This window comes from Oryzias latipes, chromosome 18 (assembly GCF_053564925.1).
Source record: "Oryzias latipes strain Hd-rR chromosome 18, Olatipes_Hd-rR_3.1".
Lineage (NCBI taxonomy): Eukaryota > Metazoa > Chordata > Actinopteri > Beloniformes > Adrianichthyidae > Oryzias > Oryzias latipes.
In genome coordinates this window covers 32,678,204-32,698,323 of record NC_136254.1, presented here as the reverse complement: position 1 = coordinate 32,698,323, position 20,120 = coordinate 32,678,204, and the positions used below count along the sequence as shown (strand labels likewise).

General features: G+C 43.3%; 2 protein-coding genes across 6 annotated transcripts; both read left to right on the top strand.

Moving 5' to 3' along the window:
• Positions 1 to 643: 643 nt before the first annotated feature.
• On the top strand, positions 644 to 10,590 carry LOC101172686 (endothelin receptor type B). Of its 2 annotated transcripts, none has more exons than XM_023966098.2 (8): positions 644 to 769; positions 3,201 to 3,997; positions 4,218 to 4,345; positions 4,964 to 5,162; positions 7,655 to 7,807; positions 7,994 to 8,127; positions 8,211 to 8,319; positions 9,924 to 10,590. In XM_023966098.2, the coding sequence occupies exons 2-8, from the start codon at positions 3,431 to 3,433 to the stop codon at positions 10,020 to 10,022; spliced, it is 1,389 nt and encodes a 462-aa protein (XP_023821866.1). In that variant the 5' UTR covers positions 644 to 769; positions 3,201 to 3,430; the 3' UTR covers positions 10,023 to 10,590. The 2 variants fall into 2 exon arrangements, with proteins under 2 accessions (XP_023821866.1, XP_023821867.1); XM_023966099.2 differs by having other exon boundaries at positions 653 to 769; positions 9,968 to 10,590.
• A 752-nt stretch (positions 10,591 to 11,342) lies between these two features.
• Positions 11,343 to 19,673, top strand: LOC101168743 (transmembrane protein 184C). Of its 4 annotated transcripts, none has more exons than XM_004079607.5 (12): positions 11,343 to 11,572; positions 13,150 to 13,326; positions 13,414 to 13,544; positions 14,495 to 14,531; positions 14,645 to 14,850; positions 14,929 to 15,003; positions 15,817 to 15,910; positions 15,984 to 16,096; positions 16,174 to 16,273; positions 17,394 to 17,471; positions 17,567 to 17,660; positions 19,177 to 19,673. In XM_004079607.5, the coding sequence occupies exons 2-12, from the start codon at positions 13,210 to 13,212 to the stop codon at positions 19,449 to 19,451; spliced, it is 1,320 nt and encodes a 439-aa protein (XP_004079655.1). In that variant the 5' UTR covers positions 11,343 to 11,572; positions 13,150 to 13,209; the 3' UTR covers positions 19,452 to 19,673. The 4 variants fall into 4 exon arrangements, with proteins under 4 accessions (XP_004079655.1, XP_020567153.1, XP_020567152.1 ...); XM_020711494.3 differs by having other exon boundaries at positions 11,365 to 11,536; XM_020711493.3 differs by having other exon boundaries at positions 11,381 to 11,572; positions 13,162 to 13,326.
• The last annotated feature ends 447 nt before the right edge of the window (positions 19,674 to 20,120 follow it).

Genomic DNA, 20,120 nt, shown 5'->3' with positions numbered 1-20,120 from the left:
TGGGACGTTTTGAGTGTAAATAGGAGTGGGCGGGGCTTTCCTGATCTCAGCCCAACAAAGAAGCCTTTCATCTTCATGCTTTTGTTTTCTAAACCCAATCTTGTTTTTCAGAATAAGACAAAACAGCCAACATTATATTTCACAATAAAACCATCAAGTTTCCACCAATAAATGTTCGTTTCTGTATGAAAAACTATTTTAAAATCAACACTATGAATTCTATAAAAGCAAAAGTTTCTATTTTAAACACATATTTTTGTCTCAAACGTTTGAAAAATCAATCAAATATGATAAAAATCCAGATCCTATTTTGCTGATCTGTTTTGGTTTTTGTGTTTGTTTGGGGCAGAAAGGCAGAAGTTCTGGTTCTTGTGGACCTTCAGACTCCCGTCAGTCATAAACGGCGTCTGCCGTCTGGCATCCGTCCTCTTCAAACGCTCCTTTTGTTTTACGGCCTCCATTTTTCCAAAACGTTGTTTTATCCAGAATCCTCTCAAGTGGGAATGGTGGAACTGCGTCAATTACTCTGAGGGTGTTTAGGAGCTCCAGTAAAAGTTCTGTCGTGGTTTTATGTGATGTTCCACTGTGACGGCTGAGGAGGAGGAGGAGGAAAAGCTGCACGTACAGCTGATGAGGGAGGAGGTGGGAGGAAGGAAGGAGGAGAGAGAAGGGAGGTGGGTGAACGCCAGCGTCCAAACGGATCACTCTGGTTCCTGTCGTCTGGGCAGAAGGAGATCCGGATCTTTTACTCTGAAGGACGTCCAGGCGGGTGAGGAGAACTTGAACAACTTTCCTGTTTTTAGTGGTTCAAACTGAAAGAAGTGAAGAATTTTAGAAGCAACGAGCAGAAAAACTCATTTTTAAATCCTTTAGGTTGAGTGTTTACTGACAGATCAATACATTTACACAAACAAAGGTTGGAACCTGTGCGGTCTTTTAAATTGGCCGTCTGTCCAGACAAAAGTCACCCGCTGAAGGTTTTCATGTCGATCAGAGGAGTCTGCATCACTCCGACCTGCAGCAGGAACCAGATTTGATTTAAATAGTCAAAATATAAAACTTAACGGAAAGAAAAAAAGGATATAAAATCCTGTTCATTTAAAACACCTTTTAGAGAAGAAGAACTTTTATTTTGAAATGACATTTCTGACGTTTTTGTAGTATGAAACTGTTGAGAAGATTAAAAAATAATGGATCTGGTGTGAAGGATCTCCTGTTGGGGGTTAAATGGTTAAAGGTTCTGGATGGTTAACTTGACGGTTATTATGACTAAACTGGTTAGTTTCCAATATTGTGATCAGAAATGTGGCTGAACAATAAAAAAACACTCAAATACAAGTCAAGTCATTGTTCTATTAAATCAACATCTACGTTTGCGTTCTCTCTAAAGTTGGACATTCAAAGAACAGACTTTGGTGAAACGTCCGCCTCCTTTACTGGTTTTCTTGGGTGTGCAGCGTACTCTACAGGAATCTCCAGCATCTGTTCTGGCGGCTCTCTCGCCCCCATCACCACGGCTGGAGGTTGTTCTGTTCTGTGGTTCTGGCTCATTTGTTCTCCTCGGCTTTAGGCTTCAATTGAAACCAAACGTGATCTAAAGATAAAGTTCTGCGGCGTTCTCGTGGAAGAAAACTCCAGCAGTGAATTCCAGGACTTTGGTCTCCTCCAATCGCTCGCTCTTATCAGACAAATGTCGACGTTTCGCTCAGATCGGCGGGTCGTCGGTTGAAAAGCTAAAATTATATCAATAATTCTACAATACTAAATATAGAAACGTAAGGAGGCTTCCTATAGAAAAGCAGGAGTTGATAGTTTTTTTTCAGTTTGCTGTGAATGTAGGTCAGTGCAGATCTAGGTCTTTTAGATCTGTTTCTGGTCATCCATAAAAGGATTTTTTGGATTGTGATGAGTTCTTATAATATCTGAACTTGATTTAAAAAATCAAAATTGGAATTTTAACCCCTTAATGTTGTACGTTGATAATTTTACTACGAATTGTTTAGTCCAGTGGAAAAAAAATAACAATGTGATATAATTGGAAATAAATACAATCTTAAAGCCCAAATTCTAAACTCTAAAGATCAGGGACTTGATCCCCATCTCTGACTTGTGTCCAAAGACTTGAAGCTTAACTGAAACTTGGACCAAAGACCAAAGCTGTTCCGACATTTCACCATAAACCACAGATGTGACTTGGACATGAGACCTGCTACTAGAGACCTGACTTGGAACTGGGACTTGGACTCTAGGTTTAGGATTTGAGCAGAAATGTTTGACTATAGACTCAGAATGTGACTCGGACTTGTGATCAGAGATTTGAAATTTGATCTGGAGTTTCTACCAGAGGCGTCACTCTTGTACTTGTCATCAAGTCCTGAACTGGCGCCAACCCATAACCACCAGGATCAATGTAGGGTTCAGTGCCTTTCCCAAAGACTCTTCAATACATTGGCGGGTAAGGCAGGAATCAGACCTGCAACCCTTTAATCAGCGATTGACCGTTCGACCTCTGGACCATGGCTGCCCCAGTGACATTGGACCACTTGTGACCAATGTCACTGACTTGCTTGGACTTGTGACCAAAAAAAAAGGAGATTTAATTGACATTTTACCATAAACGTTATTATTGACTTGAACATCTGACCTGATACTCGAGTCCGGATGTACTTGACTTGTGACTAGAATATTAAGGCTTTGGACTTGACCAGAAACTTGAGACTTGAACTGGCCGTGCAAACAAAGACTTGGATTGTTCTAGTTAACGTAAAACCTCAGGTCTAACCAAAACAAGGGATTTGACCTCTACCACTAACACAGGACCTGATTTGGACTTGGGGTGACTACAGACCTAAAACCTTAGGTCTGAGTTGTGATTGGTAACTTGTCACCAGACTTTTGTGACCCGGGACTTAAGACTTGCTAAAGACATGAAGCTTAAGACTCAAGACTTGTCCTGGACTTGCAAAGAGAGACTTGAGAGTTCAGTTGACCCGTGATTGAAAACTTAACGTTTAAACTGGATTTATGACCCAATACTTTGGACTTGGGGTGACCTTAGATCGCCCTCTTTTTGGTCATTGTTTTTCTCAATAACCAACAGACACGACAGCAATGTGTTGACGTCCCCATTCTGTCCTACAGAGACGTTTCACAGCTCTGTTCCTCATCGTTGATTTCAATGTCTTGGTGTTTCCTTGCAGGTTTTTCTTCGGTTCTAAATCTTCAAACTGATCAGAATCCATCAAGCAAAAGAGTGGCCAACCATCAAACTTCCTGCAAGACCCGTTCAGATGCCATGGCAAGACTCTGGACAAGTTTCTGTCTGGAGCATCTTTAGGAGAAAGCACACACTTTTCAGTGTCTGAAGAAATTGCGGAGATACTTTTATTTGCGCACTTCCTGAAGTTCATTTGTATTAAAGGTTTTGAGAATGAAACCAGGAGACGTGACCGCGTGCCGTATGTTCGGCCTGCTGCTGGTCGCCTGTTTGGTTTCCGTCAGTCCAGCTGGCTGCCAAAGCGACTTCACATCTCCTCCGTCAGACCTGAGGAGGCCGGACATGTCCAGCTCCGGAGCGGTTCCAGGTCTGAGGAATGATCCCGTCTTTCAAGGATCCACTGGGGAGAAGCATCCATCGCAGGAGACTGTGAACCAGCCCCAGGCCTCCCTGGATTCTGAGCAGGGGAAAATGAAACACTTCAACAAACTGAAACCGAAACACGGGCGAAAGTCTCCGTCCTCCAACTCGTCTGTGGGTCCTCATAAGAAAGCCCCTCCCACCTGTCTACAGACCACGTCCATCAAGACGGCCTTCAAGTACATCAACACTGTGTTGTCCTGCTTGATTTTCGCCGTGGGGATCATAGGAAACGCCACCCTGCTGAGGATTATATACCAAAATAAAAGCATGAGGAATGGACCCAACGCTCTCATCGCTAGCCTCGCTCTGGGAGACCTGATATACATCGCCATTGACATACCAATCAACGTCTATAAGGTAGAGCACTCCACGTGTTGTAATGGTTAGTTCCTGTCAATATCAGTGATTGCCTCAGAGCTGAGTGTGTTAAGTGTCTCAATCAGGAGGTGGAGCGTCCCACAGATAAGTGCACAAAAATACCTCTGTGTGATAACCAACCATGCTCCAGCACTTAAAGCCAACGCAGGCTTCGGTATCACGCTGATCTGCTGAGTTCTCGGTGGTTTTGTGCCTGCAGCTCCTGGCCATGCAGTGGCCTTTCGCGGACTCCACCTTTGGTTTGTTCCTCTGCAAGCTCTTCCCCTTCCTGCAGAAAGCGTCGGTCGGCATCACCGTCCTCAACCTGTGTGCTCTCAGCGTGGACAGGTACCCCAACCCTTCTGCAGAACCCCCAAAAGCTCCCCATGTGGTCGGGTACACCTGATGGTAGCAGCAGAACAGAAGACCAACTGTTCTGGTCGTTCATATTTTCACAATGTCTCTGCTTCGGCCGAGGTCAGGTCTTATCAAACAGGCTTCCATGCATGAATAGCATGAGCTGTGAAACACAGAAGCCAGACTGGGATTATCAGGCTCAGAAGAAGTGGTCGGTGGGTAATCTTTGGAACCAACACCTCCACGTGAAATGTGATTTTCTATCCATTCCTGTCAGGAGTAGAAGCCACTTCCTGTTCTTTTATTGATGTGTGGGACTCAATAAAATGTGTTTTAAAAAATAAGTTTTATGGAGCAACTTTAACATATTTGTTTTTTTATATAGATTAAGGACCATTCCTCACATAAAGTCTCTATTTAACCCAAAGTTTAAACATAATTCATTCTGTTAAACAAACACTGAGTTGATGCCCGACGTCTAAAGCTACTGAAATCCTAAAATCTGGGAATAGAAGTCTTTGTGAATCCTGTAGAACAGGGATCTCCAGCCTTTTTCAGGCCATGAAACGGTTTAACGTGCCACCTTGATGATATTGAACTCTGGAACAGGTACCGCGCCGTGGCGTCTTGGTCCCGGGTCCAGGGGACCGGCATCCCCACCGTCACAGCCGTGGAGATCGTGGTGATCTGGCTGCTGTCCGCCCTGCTCGCCGTGCCGGAGGCCATCGGCTTCAACATCATCACCTTCGACTACAACAACGTTACCATCAGGACCTGCATGCTGCAGACTGACACGCCCTTCATGACCGTGAGTGTCTTTATGGTGAAATGAGGGGGTGGGGGCGTGGCCTCCATGTGCTGGTGGACCTCTACATCTAAAGGATCAATGGATGAGACTTACAGTTAGAATCTGAGTCGCTAAACTCTGATTTTTTCTTTAAATTTACAAGAAAATGAAGCAGAACATTTGGTAAAAAGCAGAATTTCTAAAGTCCGAAGTATTCAGTGGGTTTTCTATACAACAGAACCAGGTCACTCTGGAGGATTACTGCTGGACACGCCATGAGTCAGTGGACGCATGTGGGCGGGGCATTGCTGACTGATGGGTGGCCTCAGATCCCAACAGTCTGGTCCGTTTCCACAGCCTCTGTTGTTGCGCTGCTGGGCGAGGTCTCTTTAGAAGAACATTTCCTGTTTATGTCTGTGGGTCATGGCTGGACTAAACAAACTCCAAACAAGCACTCCTACACCAACCCGGATCCTCCGGTCCGGCCTCAGAGACGGGCTCTGCAGAGGATTTCACGCTGTTCAAGAAAACAGAAATTACAGGTGCTAGAAAGGTGGAATCAAAGGCTGGGAGCTGTTTAAATAAAGGTTTTTTTGAAAGAGCTCCGGGTTGTTTATGCTGGAGGATCCAGCGTTGCTGCTCATTTGATTAGTGGAGTCTAAACACTGAAAGCTCCTTCAAATTAAGGACCCACCCTGATGAAAATGGTGTGTTTGGTGTTTCATTTCTCTCACGATGGAGGACAAATAGAAAGAAAATTAAGGTTTAGTATTTCTTTATTCAAATCATTTTGAATCGGGAGGAGATGAAAAAAAAGCCATTTGGAAAAAAATCGTATTTGTGACATAGAAAATACGCTGGGTGGGTCATAAGCTCCCAGTTCTGAGCTCTCAGTAATGGGGAGGGGAAAGGGGGCGGGGATGCTCTGTGGAAATGGTCCCGCCCACGATTCAGAGGTGAATTTCTAATGAACCCCTGCCGCCCTGCAGAAACTATGTCCTAGAAAACGGCAAAGATTTTTGGATTTTGGCTAAAAATGACATCAACGTAACTCAAAGACCACTTTGGATGTTTGGAAAATAGATCAAAAAATGATCACAGTGGGAATTTAAGAAGCCAGAAAAATCCCGTCGTGTGACGTTCATAAAGAACAAAGAAGCTTTTCTCTGACATTCTGCAAAGAAAAGTTGAAAGAGTTGTTGTAGTTTACAAGTTCAATAATTGACCTTCAATTAGTTATATTCTACTAAAAACTTCTTAAACTACAGTAACATGATCAATAAAAAAAGAGGTAAAGCCACTGTTTTTAAAGTTTCTAATTAGCCTTAAGAAAGAGTGTTAATTACTAAACGTGACCCAGAATTGGCTTAACTCCTTCATGCCTGACTTCATTTCCAATTTCCGATTTTCCAGAGTATTAGTCGTACCATAGTACAAGTCGCACCAGAGTATAAGTCGCAGGAGCAAAACTAAAAAAATACATATATAAGTCGGCCTCTGGCCAAACTATATCTAAAAAAAACGGCTTATACTCCAAAAAACCCGCTATATAAAAAATACTCCTCAGTATTTCTTCCTTTTTAAACTGACACTAAAATAAATGGAGTCCTGGATTACATTTTACGTTGTGAATTGGCGACATACAGCATAAAGAGATTTTTAATTACATCTGACCAAAAGTTAATGTCAAAAGTGTTAAATCCACAACAGAAAACGTTGCACACGGCTAAAGAAAGCTAGCATGTTAGAAAATGATCTGTAAGTGATCAATGCTAAAGGACCAATTAGCCAAATTTGTTCTGTTAACCATTTAAGATCGGAGCACAAAGTAACACTCGACCTTTGAATTCTTTGATTCTTTATGCAAACGTCATTCTGACAGACTCTGACACTTTAGTGTCGATGTCCAACATTTTACATTCATAAAGTGGGACATCGCGTCAGAATGAGTTGGTTTGTGTTGATTGTGTAAAGACTTCACTACCGTGAAGTGTTGCATATCAACACAAGCTCTTTAGGATCCATTGTAGTTAGGTTAATTGCTTAAACAGTTAAGGAGTTACGGGAATTCAAACAACGTCAACACTGGAGATGAGCTCTGGTGTTAAAGAGTTGATGTTAAAAAGGCCAAGAAAGGCTAAAAAAGGCTTAAACGCTACACTAGTTAAAGAATGTTCAACACTATTTAAAGAAGTAACTTTGAACAAAAGCTGTAATGATTAAAGAAAAATGAAAGGATGAATTAGACAAAGATTAAAAAATAAAAGATTTTCTATTTGTTTTCAATGGGCATAAAACTGCTAAATATAAAAATGTCTATAAATACACAAAAGCTAAGATTATGAGCCTGAATGTTCCATTAAAAATGTGTTTATAGTTAAATGATCAAAAAGGTTGAATTTGGATCTGTGGTTGAAGGGTTTTCTTTGGGGGGGGGGGGGGTCATAACAGTCAGGTTGTGTTGGCCGATGTCGGATGTCTGCCTGTGTTTGAACCAACTCCAACCTTTTCAGTTCTACCAAGATGCAAAGGACTGGTGGCTGTTTGGCTTCTACTTCTGCGTCCCTCTGGCGTGCTCCGCCGTCTTCTACGGCCTGATGACGTGCGAGATGCTGCGACACCAGAAGGGAAGTCTGAGGATCTCCCTGAGTGAACACCTCAAGCAGGTAAAGGTGGCAAACAAGGAGGATTTTTAGACCTACAAAGGTTATTTTCATTCATTTAGAGGGAAAGTAGCCTTTATTTTGAAAGTTCTTGAACATTTCCTTGGGTTTTAGTGGCTGATGATGTCATCAGCTGCTGCTTCCTGCTCAGGAGTTTTTTCTGGTTGTAACTCGCTGGTCTCCCCGCAGCGGCGTGAAGTCGCCAAAGCCGTCTTCTGCCTGGTGCTGATCTTCGCTCTCTGCTGGTTTCCGCTCCACCTGAGCCGCCTCCTCAAGTGGAGCATCTACAAACCCCACGACGTCCACCGCTGCGAGCTCCTCAAGTAGGCGGCGAGTCCGCTGAACACGCGTGTCCTCTCTGCTGTGGTTGTCTGACCCTTTAAAACCTCGTCTGCTGTGTTTGCAGCTTCCTGCTGGTGCTCGACTACTTCAGCATCAACATGGCCACCGTCAACTCCTGCATCAATCCCATCATCCTCTTCTTCGTCTCCAAGAAGTTCAAGAACTGCTTCAAGGTAAAAAAAAACAACGAGGGTTTTTTTGAGAGCAGGCGTGACCCCGTAGTGAGGTCACGGGGTCAGAGGTCGTGAGAGACGCTGTGGCTCTTCGAGATGTTTTGAGATTGCAGCTATCAGCAGGACAGAGAGGAGTTGACCAAACACAGAGGGGTCGTGACCTCTGATAGAGAGGACTTGTGGGAAATGACTTTGAGTAGCGTCGTCTTAGCTTAAAGGGGCGTCGCTCTGGTTTTAGAGGAGGGTCTTCAGCATTCCTTCTCAATCTGAGCTCTTGGAGATGATCCACTCACATCTCCTCTCCACGATGGGGAGAAGCTCTTCTGTTTACCACATGGGAAGGCTTTTAGCCCCTCCCCCTTCAGTGGGTGTGACTTATGATCCCATCATCCTGCTGAAGGTTTAACATGTAAGGACAAAGGAACGGTTGCTCCTTCAGGCCTTCCACTCTGTTCTCCGTCTGATTGGTGCTGCTCACCTGATCAGGTGAGTTCAGTCAATCTGAACCAGGAAACACCGGATCCAGGTAATCCACAGAGATCAGGAAAGAAAACCTAAATTCAACAAAGCAAAAAGCTTCTTTTATGGTCACGATAGTTTTGTTTCATTTGGCTTTCCCACAATGCTTTTCACCGCTCTAAAGTCAAACAAAGGTGGAGCCACTGTTCATAACTGCTTCTGGACTCTGGCCTCCATGAGAAGAAGAGCTCTAAAAAAATGTTTTTACTTCATACATGTGAAAACGATTGACTGTATCAGAGAACTGGACTGAGTCGGTGTGACCTCACCCGGAGAAAACGGTTTACCGCCAGCTCCAACCAAATGAAGTTGACATTTTTGTGTGATGTGATTCCCGCCATATTGGAGCCAGACGTCGTCAGTCTGATTAAATATTTTCTATGGCAACCACTCTCACCATCAGGAGTGAGCCTTTAGGAAGGCCACACCCCTACCACTTGAACGCGGGCTACAGGAAAACTGTCAAACGTTTTTCGATCGTTCAACTTAAGACCAACTTCTACCGTGAATAACTTGAATTACAGGAAAAAACTTTGATTAAAAAAAAAGGATTATTAAAAACACGTTAACGCTTTAACATCTGAGATGTCGCCGGCGACGCCTTTTTGACAAACCCCAACTCTTCCACCGTTTACGATCAACCAAAATCAGCTGATTCTGTTGTGCAGAAAAGTGAAATTGTGCCTCTATGCGACACATAGCTAACTTTACGTTACGGCGCAAAGCCGCTTTTTACGCGATAGAATTTGCTGGTTTACGTTGATCGTAAACCAGCAGATCAAGAAGGTATCAGAGCAAGAATGTTTATTCTGACCACTTGAATGACTGAGTAACAGCTGTTTATTTCTCTATGGAAGTCTGTGGGATTTTGGCTTCTTGGAACCACTTCCTGTTTGGAACATTGGGGGGGGGGGGGGTCACTCAGTCCAGTTCTCATATACAGCCAGTGGTAAAATGCCTCAAGTCAAGGTTAGATTAACATCAATCGCCTCAGAATGACATGACTCATTTGTTATAAAGATGCATTCTGGGAAATGTAGGCAGGATCTCCTTTAACCCGTCTGTCTCTCTCTGTCTCTCTGCAGTCCTGTCTGTGTTGCTGGTGTTACTCTGGCTCTCTCTCCAACAGCATGCTGCCTCTCCACCATGGGACCAGCCTGCAGTACAAACACACTGACCACTGACCGGCCCGGCGCCACCTGCTGGCCGAGACCAGCAGTCTCAGCCGTGAGACGCCTGCTTTCTGTGTGGCTCTGCTCTGGGTTTTACAGTTTGATGACAAATAATTCAAGCCAAGCTGGCATTTGTGAGCCTGAAGGATTTCTGCCGTTTGTCAGGAGTCTCTGAGTTTCTAGACCTGTGATTGAAACCATTACAGTCAGATTTCACTTAAACCAGGAGTTCTGATTGTTATGTTTATGAGCTCATTCTGTATCTATTTATCAATGAACTTGTATCCATGGTGAGATGATAAAATTGTTGGTTTGTGAGAAATTGATTGAAGAGCTGCATTAAGGACTTTCTGTAACAGTTTAGTCTGATGTCACAACTCAAGACCTTTAAACTTGTTAATTTTAACAAAAATGTTGATTATATAAACAGGATTATTTAAATATATATATACAGTTTTTGTTCTTTCTGCATTATGTTTCTCATAATAATGATATGATTACTTATGTTAAAATATATAATAAATATAATTTTAAATAAATGTGTATCACACATGTTAAACCAGCAATAAATTTGTTATTTAAAATATGTTGCTCAGTTTGTTTTTTAAGGCAATTTTTGTGTGTATGTAGTGTTGTACAAACCGTTTTTTTCTTTGTGTTTAGACGGTAAACACTTTTTTTTGGACATGACAATAAAAAAAATAAAAAAACAAGTTGTTCCCTCAAAATAATCATTTTTGTGTGAATATTTAAGTATTTTATGACCACAAATTGGAATTTTATTAGCATTTTGTGAGCAGAAATAGGTATTCTAGCATTATGGATTCCTACTGCTGTGTGTGCAAAATACTAATTTGTTCACACAAACTGCTAATTTGTGCTAATCAAATTCAAACATATCAAAAAAAATTGACCTACTAATTTGTGTACACAAAATGTGAATTTGTGTCCATGAAATGTTAATAAAATGATGATATTTGTCCACAAATTATTAATTTGAGTGGGAAAAAAGTGAATGTCTTATCCAAGGCTCCGTAGTTTTTTTCTTTTTATTAACTAATTGTATTAAAAAACCAACATCATTAATACATAGAGATTTTACTGCTTTAGAATTTTCTTATATTAGTTTTAAAAATCGTAAACAGATTTACATTTTGTTTTTCTGAACTGGATTATCGTTGTTGTCGTTTTTTCTCCTTTAAAAACATAAATACTTTTAATGTGTTTAAATGTTGAGGCACTCTTCCTCCTTTTTTCTGTTTTTCTTCCTCTTTAACTGTTTCAGTCGGACGGTCATCATCTCCATCATCTAATAAGCGCGTCCCCGCCCTGTTTGTGTCTGCGCGTGACCGACGTCCGCGGCGGGTCCCGGCGATGACGTCACGGCGTCAACTCAACGAGCAGGGTCCGCGCGACCGAGCGAGTTAGCGGGCGGGCTGTCAGGGAAAGATTTATCGATCGGTCCGGAGACTCGTCAGCCGCTGATCGGCATCGACTGACCGGATCCGACGGGAGCCGCGGAGCGGGTGAGGGGCGGAGCAGGGATGCGTTGCCCGGTAACGGTGAGAGGCGCGTGCGTGAGCGCGAAAGAGCAGTCAGTCCGAATGAACGTTCTGAGCATAAGGAGACGTTTTTACCGGAAATCTGGGACATTTAAACGATGTGTTCTGATAGATTCTGCCCTTATAACCGGTGTACGGTTCACAGCAGCAGCTGTCTCCGGTATTTGTCACATTTCATTAAACGTGATGATCCAGACTGTTCCCATTCAAAACATTTGACGTCATCATGACGCAACACGCTTTTAAAAATCGATGCTGTAAGCATGTTTTAATACATTTTGTTTAAATTGTTATAAAAAAAAACTTTTGTACATCAGTCTATTAAAATCATAAATATGGATTTTTTTATTTTAAAATGCATACTTATTCCTTCACTACTCACTATATAGTGCACTATGTTGTGCGTTTGCCGTTTTGTGGTGCTGTCCGAATCTACAATTCTAAAATCGAGTGGCCTAGAAATGTCCCAGAAGTCTTTGCAAAAAACCAGGTAGCATCAACGCTCACTAGATTTGCGATTATAGACCAAAATGCATTGCATTTGATCACTTTTTGCGTGGAAAAAATATTTAAATATTTGTTTTTTTAAATAAACCATCAACTTTTTCATCATCAGAACACAGTGGATTTGTAAATGGTCGTTGTAGAACACTCATATCGAGTAGACTTTTACTTTGTGAAATTAGTCATGTCATACTCTCTGTTAAAATAAAAAAAAAGTAGTGAACATGGTGTCCAAACTGCTTTTAAATCCAGGGCACTACATGGTCCATGATACAATTTTTTAGTAGTTAGGGATTAGGTCGGGAATTTGGACACAGCCATAGGTTAAAAAAATAGAAGGAAGTGTTTAACCCTTTAACACCAGAGCTGTCACCGGTGACGGCAAATAACAAATGCTTTCTGAGCCACCATAGCTCCTTGATGCTAATTTAAGTACTTCCTATGTATTCAACAATATGCAGCAGAACTCAAGTGTTGCATGTTGTCACAATCAGCTGGGTTTATCGCGTAAACGTGTCGTATTGCACATCGGCGCAAAGTGACAAAAAAAAGTTGAACATACCGATGTGGAGAGTAGACATCTATAGTTTTAGCTTAAGTAAATTTGAGTCTTTTTGTTGTGTTCATGTTGCTGGGCCCCACATGGAACATTCAAAACGATTGATTGACAGATTTCGTCTAGCTTCCTTTCAAGTGGTGGGGGTGTGGCCTTCCAACAAGCTCACTCCTGGTTGGAGAGAGTAGTTACCGTTTTCTATGGATGTCCTCACACTCACTCAGTCCAGTTCTCAGATACAGTCAGGGTTAGCCCCGCCTTCACCCAACAGTAACTGGGATAGGCTCCACCAACCCCTTGACCCTGAAAGAGATTAAGCAGGTTAAAAAATGGATGAATGGATTTGTCCATTCAGACCGATGAAAACTCCAAGCTGTCAACGATCAAACTTTAGCTTTAGTCTTTGGATGTCTGAGTTCTTTATAGTTTTTTTTTTGGATTTTCCAACATAAATCCTTGCTTTGAGTTGGATTCTTGGTGGCAGTGTGCACTGCACTGTGTTTGACCTCACCGACAGCCCTCCATGCAGGTGTTGTAGGATGTTCCTGTAGGCCGTGCTCAGGGAGACGCTGCCATCATGCCGTGTTCCTGCGCACAGTGGAGGCGGTGGATCCGCCCGCTGGTTCTGGTTCTCTATGCTCTGCTCCTGGTGGCTGTGGTACCGCTTTGCATCTGGGAGCTGCAGAAAGACAAGGTAAGTGCTTGAAAACCTCAGAGAGGTACCGTAGAGTGGGCGCGGGTTGAGCGTTGCAGGTCGTGATGCCTCGGTCCGTCTGTGCAGGTTGGGACACACAACAAAGCCTGGTTCATCGCCGGGGTGTTTGTGTTCCTGACCATCCCCATTTCTCTGTGGGGGATCCTGCAGCACATGGTGCACTACACCCAGCCGGAGCTGCAGAAACCCATCATCAGGTTTGGCTCTTTCTGGTTCCTGCCGTTTGAACAGTTTGGCAAAAAAACACGGAAAAGTTTAGTTTGTGTCCTCAGGTCTTATACTCCTGTTTTTAGCCGTAGTCACATCACAGGTGGACACAGGCTGTCTGCAGGTGAAAAACTGGGCGAACTTGTACGTGGCATGCAGGTGACAAAATATTAACCCTTGTGCTATCTGAGATGACTCCACCCTTACATTGACGTGTTCTCCCTACCATGACAAAGGTGGATAAAGGTGGAAAGATTTCATGTAATCCATTCAATGATTTGGAATAACAAATCATTGAAGAAAAAAGGTTCAGAGCACTGTCTAGTGGGTCTAGATGACCCCACTCCCAATGTTAAAGTGCCTTGGATAGCGCAAGGGTTATGGTCACAGACCGCTCATGGAAAACCGTAGAGGTTATATACTATGAGCGACAGGTTGTAGCGAACATTTGTACAACACAAGGGTTGTTTAAGTAGAAGATACCCAGTCCTACATGTAGTTTGTGTGGATCTCATACATCCACTTATATATCACATGCACGCCCGTGCATGCGCATCTGGGCGCGGTAAGGGGCCAGTAGGTGCTTTAATAATGACTAGACACCATATGACAGCATCATCTGTGCGTCATAACTTCTATTAGCCTCATGAATACATCATGATACACATATGTACACACGAACGACAATGGTACGTTCCATTTTCACGACATCCCTTAAAGTGGCCTCAAAGCAACTGCTAGACACACCTGCGCTCCATTTAGAATGAAGCCGCTCCTCTCTATAATCCTCCAGGGGCACAGACGCACCTGTTCAGGTCACTCGGCGTACGGGTGCACGTGACTTTTGACGCTTTTCATGCAGCTCTTCGGGGTTGAAGTTCAGTTTGTTGTTCAGTTGTCACCCCCTTAAAAACACCCCTCTCTGCCTCCCTCTGCACAGGATACTGTGGATGGTGCCGATCTACAGTCTGGACAGTGTGAGTCTGAGCTGCTAGTCCTTTCCGCCCTGCTGCCACAGCAACGGGCTTTGTTTCCTGGAGGCGGTTGGTCTCTGAACACGTGGAGCTCATCTGTGTCGGTCTGTTTTCAGTGGCTAGGCCTGCGCTACCCCAGCCTGGCCATCTACGTAGACACCTGCAGGGAGTGCTACGAGGCCTATGTCATCTACAACTTCCTGGTGTTCCTGCTCAACTTCCTCAGTAACCAGTACCCCAGCCTGGTGCTCATGCTGGAGGTGCAGCAGCAGCAGTCGCACCTGCCCCCGCTGTGCTGCTGCCCCCCGTGGCCCATGGGAGAGTGAGAAGAGGGAGGGGGGCAGGTTGCGGCAGACGGCTGGCGGGCAGGTGGGCGTAACGCTCTTCTTCTGTTTGTCAGGGTGCTGCTGTTCAGGTGTAAGTTGGGAGTCCTCCAGTACACGGTGGTCCGGCCGGTTACCACGGTGATAGCGCTGTAAGTCCCCCTCCCCCGTCACGTCACACACAAATCTTTCACAAAACATTTTCTTCAACTTGAATGGCATCAAACCTAAATAATGTGAAATGAAGATGAAAAGCTTAAAGAACCAATTACCCAAAAAGATGGTGATTGCACTAAACTGTAGAACATGGGCTTTTATTTTGTAAAGCAGCAGCTGATTTTACATTTTATCAGCCGGTTTGCTTTGTCTGAAAAAGGACAGCAGTTCATCAAACATGAAGGCCAGAGTGGAAGAGGCCGTAAGGACTGGGAAGGATAAGCAAAGACAGATGACTCCTCGTCAGTAATCAGATAACCAACTAGATCATACGTAAAGCAAACAGTAGGATCCCAAACACCAAACCCTGAGGGACTCCTGTGGACGTTAGGATACAGAAGCCTTGGCTGTCCATAGATTTCTGCTTAAGGCAGCAAAGATGTTACGGTGCTGCCAATGTTTTAAACCCAGCCTCAACAGTAAAAAAAAGTCCTCATATGGTCTGATAAAACCACATGTTTTCCAGTTGCCATGGTGACGTGGCTTTAAATGATACTGATGGTAATCGTGGCCACGCTAGTCTTTTCAGCGGACAGATAAAGGTGAAGCTTTGTTTCGGCAGTCACACTCGCAGGTTGCAGGCTTTATTTCTTTCATCTGAATGTGGTTCGATCCATCGTGGTTTGGGTTCCTGAACGTTCCTCGGTCAGACTGGTGTTTGCTGACGGGAGCAGAAGTAATCTGTCTGCTCTGAAACGCAGAGTCGTCTCTGATGCTGCAGCCGTGACTGTGTTTCGCTGTGTCTGCAGCATCTGTCAGCTCTGTGGAGTTTATGATGAAGCCAACTTCAGCTTCAGGAGCGCCTGGTCCTACCTGGTCATCATCAACAACATCTCCCAGCTGGTGAGGACTCCACCCTCAGGGACTGCTGGCTCTCGTCCGGGTGGAGACACTCATCGCCGTGCTCTCTCTGCAGTTCGCCATGTACTGTCTGGTGTTGCTGTACCGAGCGCTCAGGGACGAGCTGACTCCCATCAGGCCGGCGGGGAAGTTCCTCTGCGTCAAACTGGTCGTGTTTGTCTCATTTTGGTAAGACCAGGACTAAGATCTGTCTTACTTCAATGAGGCTCTATCTGCTGGTGATGGTGAGATCATTTTCTCCACAGGCAGGCAGTTCTGATAGCGTTCCTGGTGAAAGTGGGCGTGATCTCTGACAAACACACCTGGGATTGGGACAGCGTGGAGGCTGTGGCCACCGGACTGCAGGTGAAAAATGTACCCATGTTACATAATCTATGAGGAGTTTCAGCACATATCGTTCTGCAGCGGGTTTGGACCGCCAATGAATAGTCTACGTAAACACGCATAAACGTGTGTTTCAGGCTTCCTCGTTCAAAACTCTTGCGTTCATATGCAGCTACGCAGGTTTTTAAGTCAGTTTTTGGGCTCTATGTATAAATAAGTAGAGCGTTGAACCTGAATGTGTGTTGCAAGTTAAACCCGTTGAACTTTGACCAATCAGGGACTTGGGTCTGGTAATGGTGTATGGATTGCGCCCTTTTCAAAAAGGCCAACTGTCTATGACGCCAAGTCTTTCATCTATCAGAATAGAGCTGTGACAGGAAAGGCTAGAGCAAGATTCACTAGATTTGCACCGCTTTGACATTTCACACCAAGCCTTTTCCAACTGTGAGTTCCTGCACTGGTATCGGGTGGCGACAGACCAGTGGGAACGCCGAGTGATAAAAGCACGTTCAAGAATCTCCGTTTGGCGCGTTCTTGAACGTGCATCTCATGCCCGCTGTGTTTGTAGCATAAGGGGGGGAAAAAGACTTGTTTCATTTGTTAATACATGAGTTGACAGGCCAATGCACAGTGTCTGAGGTTTCCCAAAAGTCTTTTCATTCTTTAGCAATATTTGAACCCAATAAATGTATTATAATAATGTAGTCCCAAAGAATGTTTCACTTCAGAGCTACAAAAAATAGAAGAAAATGCAATGAGAGTAAACAGACCAACCTAATTATTATACCCTACAACTCTGGACACATTTACGGGATTACTCCACAATGATGTCATATTTTGGAATAAAAATTGACTGTTCTTGTTGTCATAAACTGATCATTGTTTGAATTTTTTTGTTTTTTTATTTAACTCAATGAAGCGTAATGAAGTCAAAGAAACACAAATTCACCCCCATTAGAAACACATTTTCTGAAGTTCTTTGTGTCCCAAAATATGAAAAAGAAAGCTAGTTTGTTTTTTTAAGGAGAATTCTTCATTTACTTTGGATTATGAACTTCAGGAGAAACAGGAAATCTGACATGTTCATGTCATGAGAGTATACTTCCTTTTTATTGCTATTATTTTATTCTCTGATGCACAGGACTTCATCATCTGCATAGAGATGTTTCTTGCTGCCATTGCCCACCACTACACCTTCACCTATAAGCCCTACGTACAGGTAAAACCAGACGTACCACGCTGATGACATATATAAATACATATATATATACGTGTGTGTTGGCTCATTCATGAATGGTTCTTCTAAACGTCCAGGAAGCAGAGGAGGGGTCGTGTTTTGACAGTTTTCTGGCCATGTGGGATTTATCTGACATCAGAGCTGATGTGACAGAGCAAGTCCGTAATGTCGGTGAGTGTTTGATGCCTAATTTCACAGCACGCTGCCTCGTATCCCAGCATCCATGGGCGACAGTGGCTCAGGTGGTGGAGCGGGTCGTCCAATGATCGAAGGGTTGGCGGTTCGATTCCCCGCTCCCACCAGCCAAATGTCGTTGTGTCCTTGGGCAAGACACTTCACCCTCCTTGCCTCCAGTGTGGCTCCACTGGTGTGTGAATGTGCATGAATGATCCCAGTGATGGTCAGAAGGGGGCCGTAGGCGCGAAATGGCAGCCACGCCTCTGTCAGTCTGCCCCAGGGCAGCTGTGGCTACAACAGTGGCTAACCATCACCAAGTATGAATGAGGAGTGAATGAATAATGGACACAATGTAAGCCCTTTGAGCGTCTGGAAAAGCGCAGATAAATCTATTCCATTATTATTATTATTATTATTATCCATCACATGCAGTCATAGCACCACAGGGTTTGAATCCTTAAAGTGTCTTTGGTGGTCTAGAAAAAATAAAATGATTGATCATAAATAAATCTTACCTTAACTGATATAGTTAAGGTTTAAGTTATAACTGAAAGAAATATTAAGATATTCCAGCTGAAGTCAATATGATTTGGTGTTTCTGATAATAACTATTAGCAAAAACAAGCTGAGTTAGTGTTAACATGCTATGTTAGCTCAAGCTAAAACAAATGAAAAAGCTAGATAACTGTTAGCCATCAAAATGCTTATTATTTACAAGAAATTATAGTTCAAACATATATTTGTGTAGTTCTTACAGTTAGGTCAAGTTTAAGGCATAAGTACAAAATATATCAACAATCTATTTAGTCATTAAACTTGAGTTTTTCAAAGCTAAATATTAGCATAAACAAGCTGTGTCTGCTAAGTTAGCATTAGCATTATTTTTTTCCCCCCATAGCATTAGCATTCTATGTTAGCCACAGCAAAAGAATATGCCACATTATTTTTGTATAAACATAAATCTCGAGGAACATTAATCTACAAAAATACTATAAATGAAAGAAAAGAAATCATAATCTTGCTATATATACAACATTTGGATTGTTTTCTTTACAGTTTCGGCTGAACCCTAAAAATCAAAAATTGTTTCATTTTTTTTTATTTCAAGGTTTTATTGGTGTCTTGCTTTTTTAAATTAAAATCTTTGTTTTGTCAATTTACAGAAACCTGTTATTCTCTAAAACTGTTTAAAAAATGTTTTAGCTCCGCCCCAATATAAGAAACTATTTTTTCTCCCAAATTAATGTTAAACATACATACAGTAACAGACACGTTTTTCTCCTGAAGAATTGTTAAAGAAGAGTTTGTAATTCTGCCTCCAAAAGATAAAAGTTTTTTTCTCTCAAACAAATAATAAAAAAACAATATAGCCCCGCCCCCAAACATGTTTTTCTCCTACACTAAAGCTTTAAAAAGGCAGATCACGCATAAAAAACAATCACATTTTAATAATCACCTGGACCCCAGCAGTAACTGTTCCTGACACGACGAACCTCCTGCTCCTCTTCAGGTCGTACGTTTCTGGGTCGGCCCAACAAGATGTACTTCGCCTCAGCGACCCGCCCCGAACACACGGAGCACACCGGCCTCCTCAACGCCACCTCACAGGACCCCATGGTGGCTGCGGCCGCCTCCATGCCCGCCTCCCCGTCGTCGACTGGCCGCTACCAAGGCCTGGGCCACACCCCCGCCCCTCACTCCATCTCCGCCCCCGCTGGCTTCACCTCCTCCTCCTGGGACGAGGACAGCAGCTGCTCGCCTCCTCAGCCGGGCGTCGAACCCTGAAAGGGAGAGGACACGGACTGGTCTGAACTCCTCTGCTTGGTCGTGATGCAGAGGATGGTGGTGGAGGGATCCTCGAGTCGCCGTAGATGTTTCTCTGTGGTTTGGATGAACCTGCAGAGGCAGAGCAGGTTTCTTTCTCTTTTGGTCCTGTGGTGGAGTGTCATTCAAGCTGCTCTGACCCTTCTAACTGACAATAAACAGAACCTGCTGTAATCTGCTTCAGTCTGTTGTCAGGATTTGGTTCTTTCTAGCTTTTCTTCACTTGTTTCTCAGCGTGAGGTCAGCAAAAACCCTCACTAGTCTTTTTTTAGGTTAAGATATTTTGAAGTCTAACTAAATCAAAGCACTTCAAATTTTTCCTTTACCACCATCTAGTGGTCATCAGAGGAACAGCAAGTTTTACTAATGTTTGTTTTTTTCATGTTTGCGTGTCTGTAGACGTTAGAGGATATCACAGCAGAAATCTGCAAACCCTCAGAAACTCACCAAAGAGTGAAAACGGAAATAAGCTGATTTGGCTGATCTGAAGTGAAGCTCTGATCGTTTCTTCTTTCCGCTAAAGGGTTCAAGCATTCGTATCTTAGTGCAAATGTGTAAAAACCAACAACACAGACTTTCCGTCTTCATGCAGTAACATGGACATTTCTTTGGTAAAGAAAAAAAGCGACT

Bases quoted from the DNA above. Each gene is read 5' to 3' on its own strand.
- LOC101168743 (XM_004079607.5), top strand. From the start codon at position 13,210: ATGCCGTGTTCCTGCGCACAGTGGAGGCGGTGGATCCGCCCGCTGGTT. The intron at 16,097-16,173 runs GTAAGACCAGGA...TTTTCTCCACAG, and splicing joins GTCGTGTTTGTCTCATTTTG to GCAGGCAGTTCTGATAGCGT. The intron at 17,472-17,566 runs GTAAAACCAGAC...CTAAACGTCCAG, and splicing joins CCTATAAGCCCTACGTACAG to GAAGCAGAGGAGGGGTCGTG.
- LOC101172686 (XM_023966098.2), top strand. From the start codon at position 3,431: ATGAAACCAGGAGACGTGACCGCGTGCCGTATGTTCGGCCTGCTGCTG. The intron at 3,998-4,217 runs GTAGAGCACTCC...TTGTGCCTGCAG, and splicing joins TACCAATCAACGTCTATAAG to CTCCTGGCCATGCAGTGGCC. The intron at 8,128-8,210 runs GTAGGCGGCGAG...CTGTGTTTGCAG, and splicing joins CACCGCTGCGAGCTCCTCAA to CTTCCTGCTGGTGCTCGACT.